At 41.3% G+C, this 24,468-nt stretch overlaps 1 protein-coding gene across 1 annotated transcript; it reads left to right on the forward strand.

The window, feature by feature from the left end:
• Positions 1-204: 204 nt before the first annotated feature.
• Positions 205-24,408, forward strand: serinc5 (serine incorporator 5). Its single transcript, XM_075468094.1, has 12 exons — positions 205-388; positions 9,901-10,068; positions 12,748-12,926; positions 13,227-13,309; positions 15,789-15,882; positions 16,344-16,555; positions 16,794-16,886; positions 18,871-18,997; positions 21,729-21,798; positions 22,000-22,036; positions 22,414-22,558; positions 22,721-24,408. Exons 1-12 carry the CDS (start codon positions 362-364, stop codon positions 22,863-22,865), a joined length of 1,380 nt encoding a protein of 459 aa, XP_075324209.1. The 5' UTR covers positions 205-361; the 3' UTR covers positions 22,866-24,408.
• The last annotated feature ends 60 nt before the right edge of the window (positions 24,409-24,468 follow it).

Consider the following 24,468-nt stretch of genomic DNA (forward strand, 5'->3'; position numbering starts at 1 on the left):
CCCAGATGTGTTTTTTCTCAATGTTGGCTGGAAAGTGAATAGCAAAAATGTATGTTAAAAGAATAATAACTCAACCATGTTGAAGTTTCAGCTATGTAACCTTTTGATGCTCTCTGTGGAAGCGGCGGCTTTGTGTCGGGGATGTGCTGTGGGAGGAGAGACGGTGGGGGAGGAGGAGAGACAGCAGCAGCCAGGGAGGCAGGGAGGCAGGCAGGCAGGCAGGCAGACTGGGAGGAAGACGGAGCTGACGACAGGACGAGCGCGTTGTTCCTCTTGTGGTTGGTGCTTTCATGTAGAAAACGGGACAACGACCGAGAAAGCCCTACTCCGAAACGGATTGTATTTATTTCTCCACCGCAGAATGTGTGTTCCGTGCTGTATCTCGCAGGTGAGGAACAATAAGCCCTTCAGCCCTAACTGCTGCTTGTATTGTTTGTTCAGCGGCTCTAAACGTTACAGTGAAGCCTTCTATTGCGTCCAACGCTGACGGTTATTTCAGTTTTGTTTACGAGTAATGCCCCATATGCGTGGTGGCTGTTTAACGTTAGCCGGCGCGGCTCCGCGGTTTTGTGTGTCGCGAATTGCCTTGTCAGTCACCGTAATCAACTTACAACCTTAAGAAATTACGACTCCTCTACTGAAAGCAATTAATAACTTAAATGCGGTGACGCTAAAAGCCACGCGAGGACAAAGCGAGACGAGGCAAAGCTAGCCACCGCTCCGTCAGCTTCTCCGGAAAGTAACACAGCTAAATGTCTGTGAGAGATGTTTTGATACCCGACAGTCAAACATTCTGGGCTGACATTGCTTTTTTTTTTTCCTCGGTAAGGAGGTGAGGGATAAAGGTGTATTCATTATGGTTGCCCCTTTGTGTCAAACCGCTAAGGAACATCCTCAGCTCAGCTCAGCTAAAAACTTCAGGGCAGTTTGGTCTCTTGCTTCATCCTTCCAGCCACATGTGGACACATATTGTGGTTGAGCCTTTTCTGTTTATTTCACAGTTTCTATTAAAAGGCAGAATAACTTACTGAATGTATACATGTATTTAAATATATATTTTAAAAACACAACCTTCCTCGTACATCACTATTAGGAATAAGGACTACTGTTTTAGTGTCTATTGTTGATGTTTTAGGTCACTTTCTTATGTGGAAGTAAGAAAAGCTTTGTTTGATTTGTCTCAAGAATTTTCTCAATGTAACTTTTTGAATTTGGAGAGTCACTTACAATAAGCTATATGAAGCACTTCTATGTAGATGTGTTCCTTTTGTTGTTGTTGTTTTTTTTGGGGGGGGGTTGAAACATTTTGTCAGTCACGTGCAGAGATGTAATGCACTGATATACAGAGTATGCCCACTTATTTTTCCTCATTAGACAGCATACTCACTTTTTGAGTGCCTATGACACATTTAATTGTCTGCTCCAAGTCAGCTTGTTTTCCCAGAAAGGTGGACATTATCGCTCTGCCTCATGCTGGCTATTAGTGGTGGCCTAAATTAAACGGGCTGGTTAGGTTGAGACACCAATTTGAATTGAGAACTAACACACAAGCTTTGATCAGTGATTCACTGTCCAACACACTGTTTGCTCAAAAACAAAACCCCAAAACGTCACTCGTTTAAACTTCCGTTTCAAATATTTGCTTGTTTCTCTGTTCTTGATTTTTGGACTATTGATTGAAAGGACTGGAGACTTGGAAAATGTCAGAAAATTAGGATTTGCATTTGACACGATTGCTCTCAAAAGGTGCTTTGTAAAGACAGGCAGGTGGTATTTCCAGAAGCCGAGAGGGTTTTTCTTTGGTGCTGAGTGTCTTCTTTGCAAATAACAGATTGTTTTTGACCACAGGGTCACCACTGCTGAGCTGGTCTGGCCAGGAATTTAATTACACATACACATCCCTCATCTAAGGGGGGCTCACTTCCATTTCCTGTTCTTTTCAAGGACGGAGAATGATGGGAACAGGGCAGGATTAGGAGAAAATGAAGGGCAAACAATAAGATTAGCTGTGTGTTTCTGCATGGGCAGCGTGCTAATCCCGGTCAGAGACACCCCGTATAGATTGTCGTCACCTCTATTTATTTGTATACGTCTAATTAGCTTTCTTTGCATTTGCATAATTGTGCCACACTTGAGGTTTATAGAGGCCTGGGTTGATGTGTGGTCTGTTAATTTCCTACTTGAGTTTAAGGTAGAAATTATAGGAGGGTGGTCGTTTTTTTGGGGGGGTGGACTTTAAAGAGAGGAGCAGATGTGGTGTGGGAGTAGCTCGCTTGTAATTTATCTGTGGGATCAGGGATGGCTGTTTTTCAGTCTTGAAAGGGTTGATGGTAGTCCTCAGCTCAACGCAGAGTTTTATCCAGAGTGAGTGTCTGCAAGCAGCACAGCTACGGCACGAGGCACAGGAGGATAGTGTACATAACGACAAGCTTCCCTCCCTATAAAACATCCATGACTAAGACAGTAAGCATTTGCATAAGATAAGAGTAATTTTTATGCTGCGCGTCTCCTCGTCAGGACGCTTCATTCCCTGAATGAGTTGTGCTCTCTTTTGTCTCATTAAGCCAATCAAAAGTAAAACAGTTTGATGAGAATGAATTTGGATAGATTGGTCATTTATTACTAAAACTAACTCTATGATGTAATTTTTCATACATTCCACAACCACTGTATCATAACTGCTATGTAGCGTTTGTAAATAAAATCGGCAGCACCACTCAGGGAAACACAGCTGCAACCATCAAGTGGTGGCTTGTAGACATTTGGACAAGGTTTGTAATGTAGCAGTGGAGATAGATGGTCCTTAAACAAGCGCGGATAACGATAGCCTCTCCACTACAGATGGATAGCCGTCCCCTCCAAAGTACATATCTATTAGCTGCATGATTAGGATTAGAGGCCAACATTGCACATGCAAGACATGTCTGCTATTTTCAACTTCCCCTCAGGAATTTTGCTGTGGTCAGCAGCAGCAGCAGCACTTTTCCCACAGGGACATGACTGGCTATCCTTCATCCCCCTTTGTCTCCCTCTGAGCTATCGTAAGGCAGGGATAATGTTTTCCTCAGTCTCTCTCTTGTGAAGTACTCCCACATTTCTGTAATGTATTGGGGCTTCTTTTTGTTTGTTTTTCTTTTTTTGTGTGTGCGCGCAGGAGTTAAAGGTGCTGGTGGAACTGTGTGAAACTGCAGCTAATTCTTTCTCTCTCTGCGTAACTGAAGCCTCGCACCGGTAAACAGTTCACTTTAGGAAGTGAAACAGGCTCCTGTCCCTGGGTAAACTCAACACGATGGTGGATGAGCTTGTATCTGTTGCTCTAGTATTGTCTTGTCTTTTGTTGGCCTTCCTGTTTTTGTTTGCTCTCTCCCCTTTGTCTGCCTCGGATTGTTTGATCGCTTCCCTCTGTGTTATTTGCTCTTCTTTGTGCTTCAGTACTCGTTTTCTTCCTTTGTTTTCACTCCACTGGACTAAAGATTTTCGCTGTCGGTTGTAGCCAGGGGCTATATTTGCCAAGAAAGAAGCAAAGACCTCCCTTTGTGTATAGGAAACAGAACATTGATACATTTTTGCTGTGTGTATACAGCTGCCTAGCTATATGCACAATAGTGGAGCTGTCAGTCACAGTATAAGGAGAAATGGAGTTGCTCTAACTTATGTGAGAAAGATCCTGCCTTGTACTCTATTGTCCTCAAGATCCTTTTGTTTCACTTGGCTTGGTTTTTTTTTGTTTGTTTTTTTTGTGCTCTCTGCTAGCTTCCTGTGACTGCCTTCAACTCAGAGCATTGTTGTAATTTGAGATGAGAAGGTGTGTCTGCAGTTTAATCTGAGCTGCTGGTCTGTCATGTTGTGGTCATCTTCGCAGCCGTGCCTTGTGGACTCTCAGTTTCAAAACAGCCAGCTTGGCTGAGTGTACAAACCTCATTTTCTAACATGACGTAGGACGGGGAGTAATGATGGATATACTGTTTGAGGAGTGCTAAACCGTAGAGGCTGGTTCGCTTCGCAGTACCCGTCTTGTTGTTTTGACAGTGCACAAGTGAGCTGTGAGTCATGCTGTCACATTTTCCCAGTGATGATGTGTGCTTCTGCTGTTTCTTCTGCTTGTGACAAACGCGGAACAGTTTCCACATCCTGCTGTTGATATTCCAGCCAGATTTTGTCCGACGAACATGTCCTCGCCTCCCAACATGTTTATCTGGGGAAACATTTGCTTGCTACATTGACTCACTGAGGGAGAAATCTCTTGACTAGCTCTGTAAATGACCTCCTGAATCTCTCTGCTGAGTGTATTGTGACAGATTGACCTATTTTTGCAAACAGGCCTGTTTGCATTGCGTAAGCAGACGTGTCCGCTTGGCTATGTGCTCCAGTTTTCTCCCGTGGGTTTGGTTGAGGTTACCCATTCCACTTCCTGTCTGCCAAATACTTCCTTTCATCACTGCTACTTTGAGGATAATAGGGTGGTTGGGAATTGAGGAGGGGTAAAAGATGATAGTTATCATCAATACGCGTACAAAAACCATTGACCTCACAGTTACTGTATGGTCTTTCAATTTACTACATGTTGAACTTTGTTGCTTTTGTTGATTTAGCGACTATCTTTATGTCAAGGAAAGGTTGTATGGACCAATCCTGTCCATGCAACATTTGCTTCATTTAAGATGGATAAATCAAATCAAATCAAATTTATTTGTATTCAAACAATTCAAAGTGCTTTACATAAAATAAAAGCATTGCAGCAGGGAGTGGAAGAAACATTAAAAATACATAAAATAACATAAAGAGAAACAAATAAAATAATTTAAATGAATTTAAAAACAAGCAACAGTCTCGATAAGTTAAAAGATATTTCATGCATAGACACATGAGAAAAGAAATGTTTTTAACCTGGATTTAAAAATGTCTCCATTTGGTGAAAGTTTAATCTCCACTGGCAGTTTGTTCCACTTGTTTGCAGCATAACAGCTAAATGCTGCTTCTCCATGTTTAGTCTGGACTCTGGACTGGACCAGCTGACCTGAGTCCTTGGATCTAAGAGCTCTGCTGGATTTATATTCTCTGAACATATCACAGATGTATTTTGGGCCTAAACCGTTCTGGGATTTGTAAACCATCAGCAGGCTTTTAAAATCTATTCTGTGACTGACTGGAAGCCAGTGTAAAGATTTTAAAGCTGCTGTGATGTGTTCAGATCTCTTAGTCCGGGTTAAAACTCCAGCAGCAGCGTTCTGGATGAGCTGCAGATGTTTAATGCTCTTTTTGGGAAGTCCAGTTAAAAGAGCATTGCAGTAATCGAGTCTACTGGAGATGAATGCATGGACGAGTTTCTCCTGGTCTTTTTTGGAGAGAAAACCTTTAATTCTGTTGCTGTTTCTCAGATTGGTAAAAAGCTCAGATAGATACGTAGCTAGATGGATTTTAGATTTTTGATAAATAACGCAATTTTAGATATTTGCATCATCTTCCCCTGAGCGTGCTCTCGTAGGGCTGATTCAGATCCCTGTATCTGTGTGCTTTTTGTAAGGAATGGTGACAGCAAATTTCTTCTTACCCGTGAAACCGCTTTCATGTTGCCAAGCATTGGAGGGTAAGTGGAAAAATGGTCAAGGACCAAAGACGGCAGCAGTGAGCCACTAAGTAACAGGGTGTGGGAGAATTTAAGATGAAGAGAGTGAAACTGAGCTTCGTGCTGAATGAGTGGGTGACAAATGTTGGTCTTGTGAGGTCCACGGGCAGTGTTGAAAGGTTCAGTGCCTTTGATGGAAGTTGGGAGAATCTGGGCTCAACTCAAGACGTACGTTAGCAGTTGAAAGATGCACTTTGGATTGATGTCAAGCGAAGCATTAGACAAGCCGTCCGGAGGCTGCCGTTGGTGTTTTAGTTGTTGTTGTTCGCCTGTTGTTCTGCTGGTGGGGCAGGCGGGCAGTGGAGAAAAGGGTGGATGGCCTGTTAAGTGGTTAAGTTCAGCGTGGGTTACCATGGATACCCTTTCTGTATTTATCTGTGTCAGTGGAATTCCTGGAGACACCCCCCGCCTCCCTCTGTCAGTTCTGCTTCAGAGTTTGCTGTCGGACCCCCTTACTGCGTGCAGCCTGCTGGTGAAACACCCCCTAACTAATTCAATCTAAACACCCTCACAACCTAAATTGTTCTGTTGCTGTCCCACTTTCTTGCAGCTTGTTGTGGTTAATTAATCTCCCATTGGAAGACACATGGGGGTGTAGCAGATACAAAGGAAAAAAGCTTATTCATTTCAGCTGTGTGTAGTCAAGTGGAGACTACACCCAGGCACATGCACAAGATTAAGGTTTAAAGACCGTTAAACCAGTAATTGTGCATTTGGTCTATTTAATACATATGTTTCATGTTATCTCGATTATTGGTAAATTGCACTTGCATGAGCTTTATGCCAGTTTGGAAACTTCACTGGAGCTTCATTTACTATCTTGAATGTTTTTTAAAGAAAAGGCATCAATTTACGCCACATAATTCCTTGATCAAGTGCTGCCTCCTGCGTGCTTTAGACAGCTGGACCCCCACACCACTTCCCTCCATTTCCAGCCGAGAGAGCGCATCTCCAACAGAAAGACCCTAGCTGTGATGTGCTTTTGTAAACAGCGACTGTGGAAAAAATTCCGGACCATATTGTACGCAGTTTCTGCAGAAGATCTCCACGTTGATGTGTGAAAATGATTCATTTGATCAAGCCTGAAGTCTTGTGGTTTGGTGCCCCCAACCGGAGAGCACTAAGCTCTCAAAATTATATTATGAGCAGGGAATTTGCAATGTGTACCTTGTTTCTCTTGACGTATTTAGTTGAGAGGGATAGTCATAGTTTCTAAGAGATTGAATTCAATTGTCTTTGGGAAAGAGCAACAGAGTGACACTGACATTTCTTCAGTGACATAATTGGTTGGAGACTTTAGGTCTGATTTGACATGGGTGTCTGTATAGAGAGCTGTAAAAGACATGCTTTAGTTCTTAGCCCTACTAGTTATTTCTTGGCTAAATGAATGAATGAATGAATAGATAAATTAATAATAAGTAAATAGATAAACAAACTAGGTAAGGCACTGTGTAAGAAACCTTTTGGGCGAGTAAGTGGGTTTTGGGAGTAAGGGCTTGAAAGCTTGATCCGTGTGCTTGTGTGCTTTAATGTTATACTTCCGGTGCTACACACTGGCATCTGGCACACAACAGATCACACTGGATGTGTCCTGGCTGAGTAACACACTGGTACTGGTATGGCTCAGTGGATAGACGGTGTTGCCACTAATCACAAGGTCAGTGGTTCAGTTCCAGCTTCTCTAATAATATGAACATTTCAAATGGTTCTTGGAAAAGACATTATGTGATTAAAGAAAAAAAAATGTGAATGTGGAAGCATTTCAGTCATTTACTGAAAGTATTGCACTTTGAGTGCTTGGCTATAAAAAAAGTTAAAGGGATGTGATAAATAAGGTCCTCTTTCAGTTCTAAATGGTTAATGGACTGTTCACCCATTCACTCACACTCATGTAGCACGTCTTAGTCTATATAGCTACACAGTGCTTCGTCTACTGATGGATGTGTGGGGTTCAGTGTCTTGCTCAAGGACACTTAGACATGTGGCCTGGGGAAGCTGGGAGTCGAACCACCGACCTTCCGATTTATAGGCGACCGCTCTTTCTCCTGAGCGACAGCCGCCGTTTGTCATCTTAGGGCATAAGAAGAAATGATCTAGTTCACATCAGAAAAATGAGGTAAGTACAACCTCAGATGAACAACAAAACTGACTGACTTTTAAAATTTTTTTTTATTTAACACAAGCCAAACCAAGATGGAAAAGCATTGAAGTATAACTTGAAGTAATTGTTTTTTTTTGTTGTTTTGTGCCCACAATTTTCTGCTTTTCACATAACACCATAATAACAGTACCTAGAGACCAGATTTCCCAGTAGCTCAGCCTTTGCCAGACTAGCCTTGACATGTCATGCGTACCAGCCCATTTCTAGTTTCACCTTCGCAGTCTTTGTAGCAACCCATAAAGAGATTTATTATGTAAATACACGACTGTGAATGGAGAGTCTTACCCCTCTGACGTTGGCACCAACGCAACCACACGGTTTTTAGTGATGGGTCATGCGCACAAGCATCGGCTCTGAGAGCCGGCTCTTTGTAGTGAATCAGAAGAGCCGGCTCGCATCAAGTGAGAGCCGACTCCAAGTTTTTTTCCATTCGCTGCTTAGGTTTCACTTTCAGTGCTCAGTCCCAGCTCTGGTACAGAGCTTTGTTATGATTGGCCAGCATGGCGACCAGCATGCGGTATTCACGTGAGAATTAAGGAGTTTGGTTCTGGTTTTGGTTCTGTTCTGTGGATTTGTTTGAAATTTTTTGGTTCATTTGTCCAATAAAAAAGTTTAATTGAGGACATTTTTAATGTTAACTTGAGTTTGGTTCTGTTCTGTGGATGTGTTTGAAGTTTATTGTTAATTTGTGCAATAAAAAAGTTTAATTGAAATGAACAAATGTAAAAGTGGTTTTGTCACAGAATAAATGCAAAGAATTAGACAATTATAAGGTCTCTCATAAAAACACTGAAAGCAAAAGGGTTTTCAACACATACAGTATACCATGATTTTTTTTTTGCAAAGTTAAGGTAAAATATAGGCTACAAAAGCTCCTAAATAAGGAGCCGTTTGGGAGTCGAGTCAAAAGAGCCGGCTCTCGGAAAAGAGCCGAACTTCCCATCACAAACGGTTTTAGCTCTCACCACAACAGTGTGTCTGCAGCATGAGGAGTGGCAAGTGTACATGAGCAGGGTGGGGTGGCTACAGAAAGGCCTTGTGAATAATTATAGAGGCTCTTCTTTCCTAAATAGAAGACAGGGCCTTGTCTTTATGTATCTATCCTCATCCTATATGGCCCCCTGACAGAGGAAACAGTGTAGGCCTCTATGTAGAGTGTCTTTGTGTGGGGTTTCAGACAATAGATCACACTGTCTGGTGTGATCAAAAGTTGCCCCTGTGAAAGAGAGGGGGGATTTTTCCCTCGTGATCAAATCATGAATGAGCTAAATCAAGAGCAGTATTTTTCTCTTTTTTTTTTTTTTTTTTTTTCACTGGTCAGTAATTTGCCTTCTGGTGGAATAACCACTGTTTTAGGAATGTGAAAGTTGAATCTCTGGAAAGAGATTTTTTTTTTTTTTAAAACAGAAAGTGTGCTAGAAAGTACACAAGTGCTTCACACAACAATTAGCCATAATGGTTCACCTTTGTTAAATATAGCGGATTTCTAAGATTGGTCAAAGGAAATGCAGTCTCTAAAATGTGTTGTCTTTAAATGGTTACGCTCACCAGAAGCACACCACAGAAACTCACTTTAGACACTCTAACGTGTCTTAAGTCTAACCTTCATACACTGAATTTTAGTCCTGCTTTTGCCACCTGTCCTGAAAGAGATAGTGATCTGTTATCTTCATGAAAATCCCCTTTTGCTGGATTAAGTTTTTTATCTGAAAGCAGAGATCAAAGTGTGGGAGGCTTTGGTGTCTTTTTTTTGGCTTCATCAGTTTTTACGTGACCTCATATTTGCCAGACCTGTGGATAACCTTAAGTGTGTAAGTATTGTGTCATAAGCTAAAGTTCCTAAGAGCGGCCATTTGTTCTTCATTCATTTACCTTATGAGTATGTTTCTAGTTTTATCCAAAGTGTTGTGAAGCGAAAGTCTGTTTTGTTAAAGTTTGAAGTTTCCTTTTCCAATTCTTTCTTCTGCTTTTTTAAACCCCCGGTCTGTGTGTACCAAAATGTCCCTTAAATATCTGTATGAGACTGTGTGGAAAGTTTTCAAACAGCAATGACAAAAAGTTTCTCATCTTCCTCTCTGTCTCTTTTCCGTTGTTTTTGTTGTTTTTTTTGCAGCTGGCCTGCTGCTGCGGCGCTGCGGCCTGCTCATGCTGCTGTAACTGCTGCCCGAAGATTAAACAGTCCACTGGGACCAGATTTATGTACGCCTTATATTTTCTCCTGGTCACCGTCATCTGTGTCATTATGATGTCCCCCACCGTGGAGCAGGAGATGAGAGACAATGTGAGTACATACCACACAAATGTATAATTCCTTCGAACGCTATACAACTATATGCACAGATTCAAAATGGAATATATGAATAGCTTCCCAAAGAATATACGGCTTATACAGTCTGTAAGGAAGCAAAACTCCAGATAACATCAACTAGATAAGTCCCAGTCTGACTGTTTGTGTGTGTGTGTGTGGTTGATGTTTTTAAGAGTTTGGCCATTAAAGCACTCATCTGTGCATAATCACAGCTTCATTTTGAGAGGAGATTTAGTGAAGTGCTTCAGAAATGCATGACTATAAAAGCCTCTTAATAAATAACTGCTTCCATTGCTCAGTGATTATATGATCACTTGTGATAAGATCTACTAAATCACTTGAGGTCACTGTTGTGGGGTTTTGTGAAGGCTGCAGTATAGCTGGTGGCTTCTTGTTATCTTAAAGAAACTTAATAAAATCTTTTAAGATTTAGATATTTGTTTATTTTCTCTGAACTAACACATCTTTGAATTTCCTTGTTTCTGTTTATTTAAGTATTCTTTTAGTCTTTTCTTATCTTTTTTAAAAGATTCTGACGTAATACCCAGACTTGCAATTGTCTGGAGTGAAATGGAGGTGAAGGAGAATGCGAGAAGAATGCTGTGGATCAGTCGGAGAAATAAATGTTACTTACAGATCGTTTCAGTGTTTACACTCTAAAGAAAAATGAAATATGACTCAATGTCTGATTTATTCATATATTTGTCTTAGTGAGGGTCTGGTGTCCTCTCTGTGCTCTGTGTATGGCTCAGCCTTATCTTTTGAAGCAGACCTGCCGGTCTTGGACAAAGAGAGAGAGCAGAACGGACAGGGAGGAGATGGATATCTAACCTGACTATGTAGCTTTTGCTATAAACAGAGTGAAATCACAGCGACTGTGCCAGCTTCATCTCAGCCATGATTAAAAAGCCAAACATTTATTTGACTGCTATGAGCAACACAGTAGTAAATTTTAGTCATGATTGTCTACCAAACCTTTGAAGATGGGAGAACATGCACTGCTGCCGTATTTAATATCTTTGCTGTTGTTGTTTTTTTCCCTCGTTGTGTTACGTTTCTGAAAAAAATCCCATCCTGTGGTTATGTTTCAGAAACTGAATGGGATTTTATCAAAGTTCATTCAGAGAAATGTCCATTAAACTGAAATGCAGCAGTGGGTTCTGTTATCTTTGTCATCTTGCTAAAATCGACTGAAGCCACTGTCTGGGAAAAGGACTCGGACGAGATATTGTGATGTCCACCTTTGGTCTTTTTGTACGTCTTTAAGGTGAGAACTTAATATCCGAGGTTGGGTAGAGATGTGCTCCTTTCAAGTTGCCATGTAGTACGTGCGTTTTACATTGCCATACACTTAACCTTGGAGTAAACGATAAATAATTGTGCTTTTAAATGCGAGAAGAACATTTTCAACCTACTGTGCTTGCATGGCAATGATCGGGCATGAAAAAGCAATTTGGTGGCAATATTTGTCCACAAATCATCCTCTGCTGTTTAGTTTTCTTTCTCTTCCAGCGTCTGCTGTACAATTTTCAGGCGACACCCTACTGTGTGTGTCCTTGTGAGATGAGAACCCTGTAAAAGACCCATCCAGGCACAAAATGTCCTCTGATAGCCCCACACAAAGCCTGCTGAGTTGCACACACATTCATACAGACGTGCACACACTGTCAGTCACACACTGTCAGTCGCACACTGAGCGCAGTGGGAAGTCCCAGCTAAGAGAGCAACTATTGTGAGTATGAGAGTGCTGGTCTTTTCTCAAGAGATTTACAGCAGTTCGAAACAGCCAGCCCTTCTTCCTCTTAATCACAACACCATGGACATGCTAATATGCTCCTCAGTATGAGACAAAAGCTCCAAAATGGGCTTTTTGCTTTATGTTGTCATCTGCCTCTGAACTGTGCTACACACTGAGGTGGTGACAACTCAATCCGCTGGTGTTTGCCCCCTGTGCAACCTTAGGTATAACAGTAAGTTAAACCATTAGGATTTCCAAGGCCGAACATTTTAGTTTTCAAAGTTATTTTGTTTGTAATTTAGTTTTCCCACTTGACTTTGACTCCTATGTCTATAGTTGGGGGAGATGAATGACGGCCGCAAATGTTTTAGCGTCCATTCTGTGGTTATCAAATTCAAACTCTCTTCTTGGCCATCAGCCCAGAGACAATTTTCTGTTGAAGGCCACTGCAAGGCCCTTTTCTCTGTGACTTACTCCAGTCACAGCTTACTGTTGTTTGTAGCAGGTTTTTTTTTTAAAACGTAACATTAAAGGGAACCTCCCAATGTCTCTCTGTTGTTCACACTGTCTCTTTCTGCCCGTCACATTTTCTGACTTTCTGATAGAAGGTGTTTAAATTATTCATCTGTGTCCTTTGTTTGTGTACCCTCACAGTTAGTTGTAAAGCCCCTCTAACAGGCTGTAGAGAACGAAGGATGAAAGAGGGCACCATGGAGAGAAAGAGCGTTTGTTGTTGCTGCCTGTTCTCTCTTTCTGCTCCCTTAGAGGCGTGACGCAGAGAATAGACACTATTGGGCCTGTACACTGAGGCCCCACACTATACAAACATGAGCTGAGGTGGGTTTCTTTTCAACACCACAATGATCTAATCGAAGTGTTTTTGTTTTTTTTTGGTTTATGGTGTTGCCTATCAGATCCCCTTCTACAGCCAACTGTGCGAGAAGATGAATGCAGGGGAAAACTGCAAAACTCTGGTTGGATATTCGGCTGTCTACAAGATGTGCTTTGGAATGGCCTGCTTCTTCTTAATCTTCGCCATCGTCACCTTAGGAGTCAACAACAGCACAGGCTGCAGGGCGGCTATTCACAATGGGTATGAAGAAGTAGTTTAATATATAAATATTTATATATATATATACATAAACAATTTACAATAATCTGTTAGATCTAGCAGAAACCCTTCACTTTAGGCACTTTTCTGGAAAAAGAAAAGCCTAAATTAATTCAGACACACGAGAGAACTGAGGCACATATCGAGGAAAAGGGCTTAACACTATTGAGAGTATTCATTTTAAGGCTCTTCTGTCATGGTTTTATCAGCTCTTTGTCGGTCATTTTGATTCTTTGCCTTTTTTCTCTCTTTTTTTTTTTTTTTCCCCTGTCTCTCTGGCAGATTCTGGTTGCTGAAGTTCATTTTTCTGGCAGGATGCTGTGCTGCGGCCTTCTTCATTCCAAAAGAGGAAACCTTTCTGGAAGGTAAACACAGGACACGCTCACCTCCAGAACACATGCCTGTTCAGGCGGGGAGTGGTTCGCCTTCGTTGTGCGGTGTGTAGCGTGAAAGTACTGAGGCGGGACGGGGAGTCGAAGTTGATACGTTGCTGACAAGCCTCTGGGTTGGCAGAGGTAGTAACACCTCGTGTGTGCCTCCACACATCAAGCCGGCATCACAGAACTCGCCACTCTAACCTACGAGGCTTTCGTCACTTTTAATGTGTGTGAGGACACAGCAACAGGGGGTTAATCAACCTGTGAAATAAGCTAATCTATCAGTGAAATGTGAAATGTTGTGGATGCTTGAGGTGGGACAAGTCTTAACTACTTTAAATACAGTTTTACATATAGGGACAACACATAACTCACGAGGAGTTTGCCTAAAAATCTAGTATTTGGACCTTTCCTCTGATCTTCAATTTTTGGAGAGATCCTGATCTTTGATCTTTGATTTTTTATTTTTTTATTTATTTTTTTTTTTCTCGAAGATTTTCTTGAGGACTAGTGAAAGCTGTGAGACGGGAAAGTGGGCAGAGAGAGAAGGGATGACATGCAGCAAAGGGCCACACTCTGATACTTGAACCTGGGCTGACTGAACTTATAAATGTGATTCTGATTCTGAACTTATAGTGGATTAGAAAGCACAATCGTTTCTTCTGTGTTGAAGTTAAAGAGTAAACGACAAAACATGACAATTGGTTAGGTAAGGTACAAGGAAAAGGATGGAATCGCCACACTTGGAGTATGTTCATTCATTTTTATTTAAAAAAAAAAAAAGAATAGAAAGGAAAGATATGAAACAAAACAATGTTGTTTGCCGAATATTCGACCTTTTTCAGTTTTCACAGTTTAATGTTCAGTGTAATTTATATGCAGACTGTCGGACTGCATTTCTTATTGAGTCTCTCGGGGATAAAAGTTTGAAGGCTCGTTGCTTGATTCATTACCATCCTGAAAATGTCCTCAGCATCACACTTCAATTGTACTAGCTGCACATTTTTAGACATCAATGGGAAAGACTAACACCTTTGGGCACACTCTGAGATTAAACACCGTCTTGAAGGAGTTTTCACATCCTTTGCATTGTATCCGCTGACCAGCTTTCACAAATGCACTGGAGTCCTGAAATGCTCCAGAGATATTTCAGAGCCGCGGCATATCCAAACGCAAAATTCCACTCAGCTCCCCAGTGAAATTGTAGTATATCGGGGATGGTCGCCTTCAAACACCCGATGTGTAGATGATACAGGAAGAACTCCGCTGACACAGACTTGGCCGAACACGGAAACCTTTTATTTCCAACCAGCAATTACTCATAATTACAGAATGATGCATAAAATCTGGAGAGATCCTTAAAACCCAAATGTCCAATGCAATCCCTGACTCACTGTGGGTGCTGCTCCTTTTGAAGTAGGATAAAACTTCCCCTTATTTGGTAACCCTGAAGATGCTGCGCATCCCCGTCACCCGGCGCATGGCCAGAAGATAATGTATACATCTCTAATGAGCCTCCCCTGGACGCCCTGGCTGAGGAGCGTGGTTTCCTCCAAATGTCCATATTTGACTATATGCATCTCTTACTTGGGACACACACACACTTACATCTCTTAAGTATCAGACACTTCATATTCTCTGGTGGAAAAACGTCTACCTGCAGTCCTCATATCAGCACAATAAGGAGTCTCATCTGCTATTTTCAACATGTTATAAAATAAACCCAGCAATTTTCACAGCACAATTTCTGCATTACATGTTGCCTCCTGTGTGCTCTAGACACGCCCTCCCCGTCACCCCCCCTCCCTTGCATTTGCAGCAGGGAGAGCGCATCTCCAGATTCTCCAAATTAACTTCCAGAATGACCCTGCAGTTTTGTCTATATTCCTTCAAGTTCAAAGTCTTAGGGGATACATGACATGCTTACATGACAGATGTGGCAGCAGAAGGTCACACATTATGAGATTTTTCATCAGACTTCACCATCCTCGAATCATGTGACTTATCTGTTTTCAGCAGTTACGGTTGACACACAGACGAGTCTCTAGTCCTTAATGTTGCACCACAATACAAGTAGCAACTGGTGATTCAAGCTGTTTTGCTCTCCTGGTAGTTGAGCATTGCTTTTTACTCCTTCTCTCTCAAATTTGTTACAATGTTATACTTTGAAAATTGGGCATTCCTGCCAATGTTCAGCCAAGTCCTGCTCAGTATTCTGAGACCAAGCAGACTGTACTTTCCTCACCACGCTCTCCGTATTTTTGTTCTCTTTTCCTATAATTCCTCTTCCAAGTTTATTCTCTCATGTCCTGTAATTTCTCGCATGCTAGATATTTGGTCTGGGACATGTTAAGGAGCCTCACAAATGACATCTTTGAAGCATTCATACATACTGTAGATGTGGGACGTAAGTCTGTGACTCTTTATTGAATATTTGCCTTGTCTCCTCTTCTGTTCAACGCTACAGTGTGGCGCTACATAGGAACCGCGGGTGGATTCTGTTTCCTGCTGATCCAACTCATGTTGTTGGTGAAGTTTGCACACAGATGGAACACAAACTGGTGAGAGCTACACGTCTTCTCTGCTCCTTTCTCTTTTGTCCCACCAACTTGTTGGCTCACCACATGGTCGTCATTTAAATTAGATTCAGCACGGTGCTTTTTCTTTGTCGTACACACTCAGAAGATGGGATGTGTTCTTCTGTAGGGTCATTTGGGTGAAAAATCTTGGTAAGGAAGCTTTGCTGCCTTGCATTTTCTTTGGGGGTGGTGGGCAGGTTTGGCAGAATTCACCAAGAATGATTTTTCTCTCTTTCTCTCCTTTATTTTTTTTTTTTATATTTATTCTTCAGGTCCAACGTTTCTAAGTCAGTTTTCTTATGTTTTTTTCTTTTCTTTTAGCCCGTTGACTTGACTTTTCTTATTTGTTAAATTTGCTTTTAATATTTCCCTTGTTCATGTTGTGTTTTTTTTTTCCCTTCTACCACCTATTTTTTTCTCTCCCTCTCTTTTTCTGTCTGCAGGAGTTCAGGCGTGGAGTACAATCGTCTGTGGTACGCAGCTTTGGCCCTTGCGACCCTGGTTCTGTTCAGCATTGCAGTGGGAGCTGTGGTCTTCATGGGTGTGTACTACACTCACCCCGAGGCCTGTTTACTGAACAAGATTTTCCTGGGCATCAATGGCAGCCTCTGCCTGATTGTCTCCCTGCTGGCCATCTCCCCCTTCATACAGAGACGTAAGGACTCAAAGCACAAGCACTTTATCTCATTTTGACTGAATAATCACGGAAATTGAGGCATTACGATTTAAGTAGTGTTCACAGTGACGTAGTGTATCTAAAAAAAAGAAATGGCAATCTCTTTTAGAGGAAATGAATTTGGTTGTGTTGTCCATACAAAAAAACTTGAAATGTTGGTATATATAGACATTTCCATTAAAAAAAATAATCTGTGTTTACTTTTGTGTCCCTGCAGTACAACCTCAATCAGGCCTGTTGCAGCCAGGAGTCATCAGTGTGTACGTCATGTACCTCACCTTCTCAGCCTTTTCCAGCAAACCAAAAGAAAGTAAGAATATGTACACCTTTCCACGGTCACAGCCTGTGTTAACGCATTTAAAGCTTCATTCAGACCTACACTGACATATTTTATATGACGTATTTTATACTACAATTGAAATTCTGCACTATCCCAGTAGAGTGATTGGTTCTATATTGCCATAACCGTGGCAACAATCAAGTATGTCAGGGTAGCTCCACATGCACATACTGTGGATACAATTGTACAGTATCTAGACTACTGCAGTACCAGTTTTTAAACAATAAACAGTAATAGTTCTGTTAAAAGTTGTGTAAGTAAGAAACATAAACCCTAAGATCTATCATTAAGATCTATGTGTTTAGGATAAAAGGTTTTAAATCCAAATAAAGCAGACATAAAAATGTCTGAGCAGCGCGACAGAATAGTGTTGTGGTAAGATTGCTGCCCTTCATGTGGGTGACAATCCGGACCTCCCCCCTGCATGAAAGGTACTACCTCCAGTAGGGGTCCTTAGGTAAGACCCCTTAGTCCTTAGACTACCTGCCTACCTGGGATATGAGTGTAAGTCGCTTTGGATAAAAGCATCTGCCAAATACATAAAAACAGAAAAATATGTTGTTAACATTCCAGCAAAACATGAATGATTAAGACAGTCTAAGACACATAAAATTGCGCTATAAAGTCAAGAGAAAATGAGCAGTGTTTTCTGCTCTGAGCGATGGAGAAAATTTTAAATACATTTTTTATATATTTTTTGGGGGGCTTTTTATGCCTTTATTAGATAGGACAGTGTAGAGAGACAGGACGCAGGGGGCAGAGAGAGGGGGAACAACATGCAGCCAAGGGCCGTCCGATGCGGGACTCAGCGAGGACTGTAGCCTCTTGTACATGGGGCGCCTGCTGTACCCACTACGCCACCGACCGCCCCAGCGATGGAGAAATCTTGGCTAAATATGCTGATTACCAGCTCTAACAAGCTGAAATGAACCATACCATGTGGGAAAACAGAACAGATCTTGTTTTAACTAAGCAGGTTATATGTAAAATCACAGATCTGATACAAAATATTTCTGTCACTTTCCACCTGTAGACTAAGTTTCTGACAGTATTAAACCATGCGCTATGCAACATACACTCAGTGAGGGGAATGCCCTGCTGACAACAGCAACAGATGTTAGCCCAACAAGAAGAAAAAAAGCAGGGAGTGGAAGAGTCTGTTGGGCCGTGGTTGGTGAAAGTTTGTTGAACTACCAGGTGTAAAATTGGACGCTGAAGAGGAGCGCGCTGGTGGTGATCCTCACCTCAGTTTGATTAGTAAATGTGCAATGAATCAGATCTGTGACCTTCAAAATCCTAGAGTTGCACTTTCTTCATCTTATTATTCCTCTGCAAATGTTTGCATGCAGGGAAGATGCTAACTCTGTGACAAAGGTGTAGTGAAGTAGATGTCAGGTGAACAACTACATGGCTGCATTCAGAGCATCCTTAAAGACATTCTCCCCTTCATCACGATATAATGCTTTTTGACTTATCAAAAAAATCTGTAACATGATTTAAAAGAATAAATAAATAAATTATCGATGTGACTCCACAGTTCACTACAACATGCTGTGCTTTTTTGTCTTTTTTAATCTTTGAATTTTCTCTACTTTACCTGAAAACTGGTTGAAAATTAATTAAAAAGCAGATCCATTTTTGTACATTTTGCTTTGTAGTTTTCAGAATTACATTATGTGCTGAAATATATGTGCTAAGATGAGTTTATAAATATTTAATATCAGCACATGCCTCTTAACACACTGTTGCAAAGGTTGATGCTTTAGGACTTGCTGCATGTTATAGTTCCATTTTTCCTCCTCCTCCTTTCTCCAGAGCTGAACACTTTGCCAAACAGACACACTCACACACATATGCTACAATTTTTGCAATTATGCCTTTGCAATCTTTATAATGTTTCCTTCACTTCTATTCTCACCTCTGCTGTCTGTGTTTGCTCATTCTTTCTATCTAGTGGTGGTGATAGATGGTGAGAACACAACCGTATGCGTGTTCCCCATTAACTCTGGGACAGAAAGTGACAAGAAGATTGTCACCGCTTTGGGAGCCATTATCCTTATTGGCTGCATTCTTTACTCTTGGTAAGGTTCACACACACACAGACAGTGACAAATTGCACTTCCCAACGTTTGACACTGACATGAACTGTCATATCCAAAGGTGTAATCTCAACGGTTGACTATAAACTTAAAACCATAACTTAACTTTTGAATCAGTTACTTAGAATTCTGGAAAAAAGTCCAACTGTCCTCACAACAGCTTTTTTGGTGATGATAGGCAAATAACCTTGTTACAGCAGCAAACAGTTTTTTGGTGCGCGAGTCCAGTCCCCACTAAAGGAATACTGGTGTGATGGCAATTTAGTCTTTGTTGTAATCCAAGCTCCAATTTTCCACATTGTAGCTAAAAGGTGGTGGTCAGAAGTGTGAGTGCCCCTTAAAGGGATAATCCGGCGTAAAATGCACTTTAGATCAATTTACGGGATGTTGGGAGTACATACGTTGAGTTGACATCAAAATCATGTCATTTGGATGTGTTTTGAGAATTTCGATTTGACCGTTTTTAGCCAAAAGTTGTTAGCCTGGAAGTGATGAAGGCATCGAGTATCGCCGCTACAAAACGCTATTTTTATACCTCTTCTACAGCTCCAAACAACATAACACTTACGTGGTAGTGAGTAGAGGGTCCCTAAAGCCAAACCGAAGTGTCCCGAGGTCTTCATGTGGTCGGATATAGAGTCCAAAATTAATTTAATCAAGCCAGTACCTTTCCGGAAATGTTGCTGCTGCAGCTGCCACCAGGGGTGGAGCAGTGATTTTAAATGTGGGGGGGGCACATGAGCGCCACATTAAGCCCATAGACACAACGCTGAAGTTGGCATCCAATTTGCGAATTAAATGGATGGGCATAAAGGGCCATTTCACTGCATTTTTGCATTTTGATCGCCCTAACTTGTTCCTGTATGGAAACTACAATAGTTACACTGCTCAAATCTGGATAGAATTATTCTAAAGAGGCTATAGATTCATTAAAACCTTGTTTGGGATTTGTGAAACCTTTTTCTGATTTGTGAAAATGCAGAACAGGGCCATTTTACTGCTTTTTTTTGTATTCTCATCACCCTAAATTGGGTCCTGTATGGAAACTACAATAGTTACACTGCTCAAATCTGGATAGAATTATTCTAAAGAGGCTATAGATTCATTAAAACCTTGTTTGGGATTTGTGAAATCTTTTCCTGATTTGAAAAAATGCAGAACAGGGCCATTTTACTGCTTTTTTTGTATTCTCATCACCCTAAACTAGGTCCTGTATGGAAAGTACAATAGTTAGACTGCTCAAATCTGGATGGAATTATTCTAAAGAGGCTATAGATTCATTAAAACACATTTTATGTCGGTGCACTACGAGGGTGGGCAAACCGTTAATATAATACATCCATGGGGCAAACGGGTTTACCTTTGAAAATGTGGGGGGGTGGGCTGAAATCATCTTGCTGTAAAAGTGGGGGTGTCGAAACACCCCCATCCCCCACAAGTGCGACGCCCATGGCTGCCACTACAGACCGTGGTGAAGTTGGTTTGATATTGGATATTCGACAGATATTCACAATAAGGAAATAAGGTGTCTTTTTTTTTCAAACCAATATCAAACCTACTTCACCACGGTCTGTAGTGGCAGCTGCAGCAGACACATTTCCGGAAAGGTACTGGCTTGATTAAATTCATTCTGGACTCTATATCCGACCACATGAAGACCTCGGGACACTTCGGTTTGGCTTTAGGGACCCTCTACTCACTACCACGTAAGTGTTATGTTGTTTGGAGCTGTAGAAGAGGTATAAAAATAGCGTTTTGTAGCGGCGATACTCGATGCCCTCATCACTTCCAGGCTAACAACTTTTGGCTAAAAACGGTCAAATCGAAATTCTCAAAACACATCCGAATGACATGATTTTGATGTCAACTCAACGTATGTACTCCCAACATCCCGTAAATTGATCTAAAGTGCATTTCACGCCGGATTATCCGTTTAAGCTATTGAGCAAATATTGATTTAAGACAGATTTGTCATTGTGTAGCAATTTATCGTCAGCTAAATTGTTATAATTATGACTGCCTGCTGACTGCGTGTGCACGTTAGTGTATGTGAGTCTCTCACTGAGTCAACCATAGTCTGGTTTTTGTGGTTTTTGCTCAGTTTGTGCCATTCTCCGTGGTTTCCTGCGGCCACATATTGGACCTTTGACTTTGGCAAATACCCTAATCCGAACCAAATGCTAACATGAACAGTAAATTCACGTAGAATCCCAAAAACAGCCCTTTAAGGGTTTGTAATAGAGTGACAAAGCATTCCCATTCTCACATATACAGATATACTTCCCTCGCCATCTCTTTCAGCAAGACATCTCTTTTGAATGGTATTTCACTGAAATCATAAAGTGGAGATATTTGACTCCCATCCAAACCCATTAACAGCATTTGCATTAAAGGCAACATGGAATAACACAGCGACACAGGCAGCATAGTTTGGATTGGCTGTGACTCTGAGAAAGCAGAGCATGATTGGCTGTGGCTGGATGAAGGCTGTGGGAGACAAGAATTGTGGCTTTTTGCTTTTGTTCACATCTGTTTCCCATCAAGTGGAGGCATCGTGTCTCTTGTGGCCATTTCCCTGAAAAGGAGGAAATTAGGCTCTGTAGCAATCTAAAACTGCAGTTATTTGGGAGAAAGAAACCAGTGTGAGAATAACAACATTTCTCTCCCTTCATCTGTCTTCTCTCCGATTTGTTTTTCTCTTTCCTCTCTGCAGCTGGACATCCACCACTAGGCGAAGCTCTGCAGCGCTTAGAGTGTATAGGAACAGTGAGCCAGAGACTGAGGTAAACTCACAAATATTCAGACCTCACTGAGTGTGTGGGTTAATGAAATGTGCAGTCTTGTTAATCACATTAACACGTATTCCCACTGACCAGACTATCCTGATTAGATTTCACAATCAGTTTAAAGACTTAAGGCCAGTAAGACATACATTGTGTGTCTTCCAGCTCAGAAGTAACCTGTATCTTTTCTTTACCGTGCAGAGAGCTCGCTGCTGTTTCTGCTTTGGAGATGACACGGGTGAGTAATTTTCCCTTCACCAATGGTCCCCACCTTACCTTATCTCCAGCCAGTGTGTATCCACTCACTTAGAGGGTGTACGTATTGCTTTTCCTCAGCTAGATTGAGGATAGTGAGAAAGCATTGGTCAGCAAAGACGGATGATGTCATTGTTACTAGGAGGTTAGTATGACACAGTAAAGCAGGATCAGAGTGAAGCAGAATTGTGTGTGGGAGCACAGTGCCACCTTCTGGAAATGGAAGATTATTATTATTATTATTTAGAAAACATAACCAGCACATAAATATGTCAGGTCATGTCCCATTTACCGATGTTTCGACTTCTTCACGTTGCGTGTGTCACTGACCCACTCTCTCTGAATGATGTGTGTTTTCAGAGGACTACGACGAAGATACAAGTAGTTCAGGCCAGAACGTGGTCTATGATGAGAGAGAGGGGACCATCTATAGCTATTCCTATTTCCACTTTGTCTTCTTTCTGGGCTCCCTTTATGTCATGATGACCACCACCAACTGGTTTCAGTGAGTAATTCTTATGATGGCCCTGAGAGAGGATTCCAAAGTCAGTAGTTTGCATGTGCAAGTAAACTGAATTACTCAATTTTTACAACAAATCTGTTGTATCTTTTTGTTGTGCTTGTTTCAGTCTGCTCTGTGTGGTCTAACTGCGCGCCTCTCTTGCAGTTTCAGTGACCATAAGATCGAGAAGCTGCTGGAGGGCAGCTGGTGGGTGTTCTGGATCAAGATGGTCTCCTGCTGGGTTTGTCTCTTCCTCTACATGATGACCCTCATCGCTCCTATGATCTGCCCAAAGCGCTTTGAGGCCTAGATCATACATTACTTCACAAGGGTGAGGCTGCTCTGATCTGTAGGATGTGGCCATGATGAGAGCGCCCGGTAACCCCCCCCCCCCCTCTCCTTCCTTACCTTGAGACACAACCCTACAACCCTCAGCGTTACAAATGGAGGATTATCTGTTGCCTTTTGTTTTATACGCTAGTGTGTTTGTTTTACAATGTTAAGCTGTTAATACCTTGATGGTCATTTTTTTTTATTCTTTTACTACCACCGTCTCCTGGAGTTTTGAATTACCCGCAGGTCTGAAATTTGATGAAGAGTTATGGGAGCTGAGTTACACTGGAAAACATTCAGCCGCTGTAGATTTTCCGAATATTTCAGATTTGAAAGTGTATGTATTTTGTACGTATTTTCTGTGTGTGGTTTTTTCTCGGATTCTCGCTTTTACTCTCAGTTTCAGTTTTTGTACAGTCAAAACATAAAATTGTTGCAAAGTTTGGGGACAAATTTATTTCGAGAGATGTTACGGGGGGGAAAAGTATTTATTTAAGTGAATCAAAGGAGGAATGTGGTGTAAACTGAAGTAGATTTGGCCCTGACTCTGTTTGGACACTCATTTCTCAGGCACACATTTAAGCTGTGTATGTTGCTGCTTTGTTATATTGTTACATTTTGTAGAAGTTTTCTATGCAACAGAACAAGCTCTTCTCAACATTAGACACCCGGTGTTATTCCACTTAGATCACGAGGATAAAGTTGTTTTTTTTAACGTCGGCGCTCCCTTTGAGCGAAATCATTTCATAGAAAAAAAAAAGCGTCATTTATACATTTCTTGTCATCACTGTGCAGGACAGCCCTCAAATCAACCTGCCTTATGCGAGAATTATTTTACTGAAGTGCCACCTGCAGTGACACCCTGGAGGAGCATTTGCCAAAGGTAGACATCAGAAAACCAGAAACGTCTCAGATTGTTTGGTTCAAGAGAAAAATATCAACTGGGATCATTGTGTATTTGCGTACACACACCTTATTAAACCAGCTGTTTTCTGTACAGTTATAACTCTTTGTTACATGTGTAAGTATATCATGGTGGTTAGAATATGGTTACAAGACTACTTTTAGAAGTGAGTCATTCAACACTGGATGTTGAGTTTACTGCCGACTTAAAACCTTCAGTTTTGTTTCTCACTCCTTCAAACGTTTCTTGTGTCTTTTCGTCTAATTTTATTCCTAACATGTTTTTATGATAACCTATGTGTACATTTTGGCTACAGTGCTGCAATCTGTGGACATTTTCATTTGAATTATGCTTTGTACACCAGCAGAATCTGTCATCTGATTGATCTTTTTCAAAACATTCTAATCATCAGTGTGACTGTAGAAATGTAATGGTGCTCAGCAGCTGATGTAAAAAAAAAAAAAACAGCTCAGATAGCAGGAGCCACAGTAAAAGCTGTCGACTACCATGACCAACAGAGACTTTATCTGACCAAATTTTATGTTTGAAATACAAAGATGGTGACATGTAGCTCGTGTTGTTCACATTCTTTCAATAAAACATCCATAGAATGCCACGTGGTATCTTTGTGAATGTCAGTTTCTTTTAGACAGAGAAATATGATAGAAAAGGGAGA

This window comes from Odontesthes bonariensis, chromosome 6, assembly GCF_027942865.1.
Source record: "Odontesthes bonariensis isolate fOdoBon6 chromosome 6, fOdoBon6.hap1, whole genome shotgun sequence".
Classification (NCBI taxonomy): domain Eukaryota; kingdom Metazoa; phylum Chordata; class Actinopteri; order Atheriniformes; family Atherinopsidae; genus Odontesthes; species Odontesthes bonariensis.

Excerpts from the sequence above, each read along its gene's own strand:
- serinc5 (XM_075468094.1), top strand. The coding sequence starts at position 362 with ATGTGTGTTCCGTGCTGTATCTCGCAG. Across the intron at positions 16,556-16,793 it reads CTCCCCCTTCATACAGAGAC|TACAACCTCAATCAGGCCTG; the intron begins GTAAGGACTCAA and ends GTGTCCCTGCAG. Across the intron at positions 22,559-22,720 it reads ACCACCACCAACTGGTTTCA|TTTCAGTGACCATAAGATCG; the intron begins GTGAGTAATTCT and ends CCTCTCTTGCAG.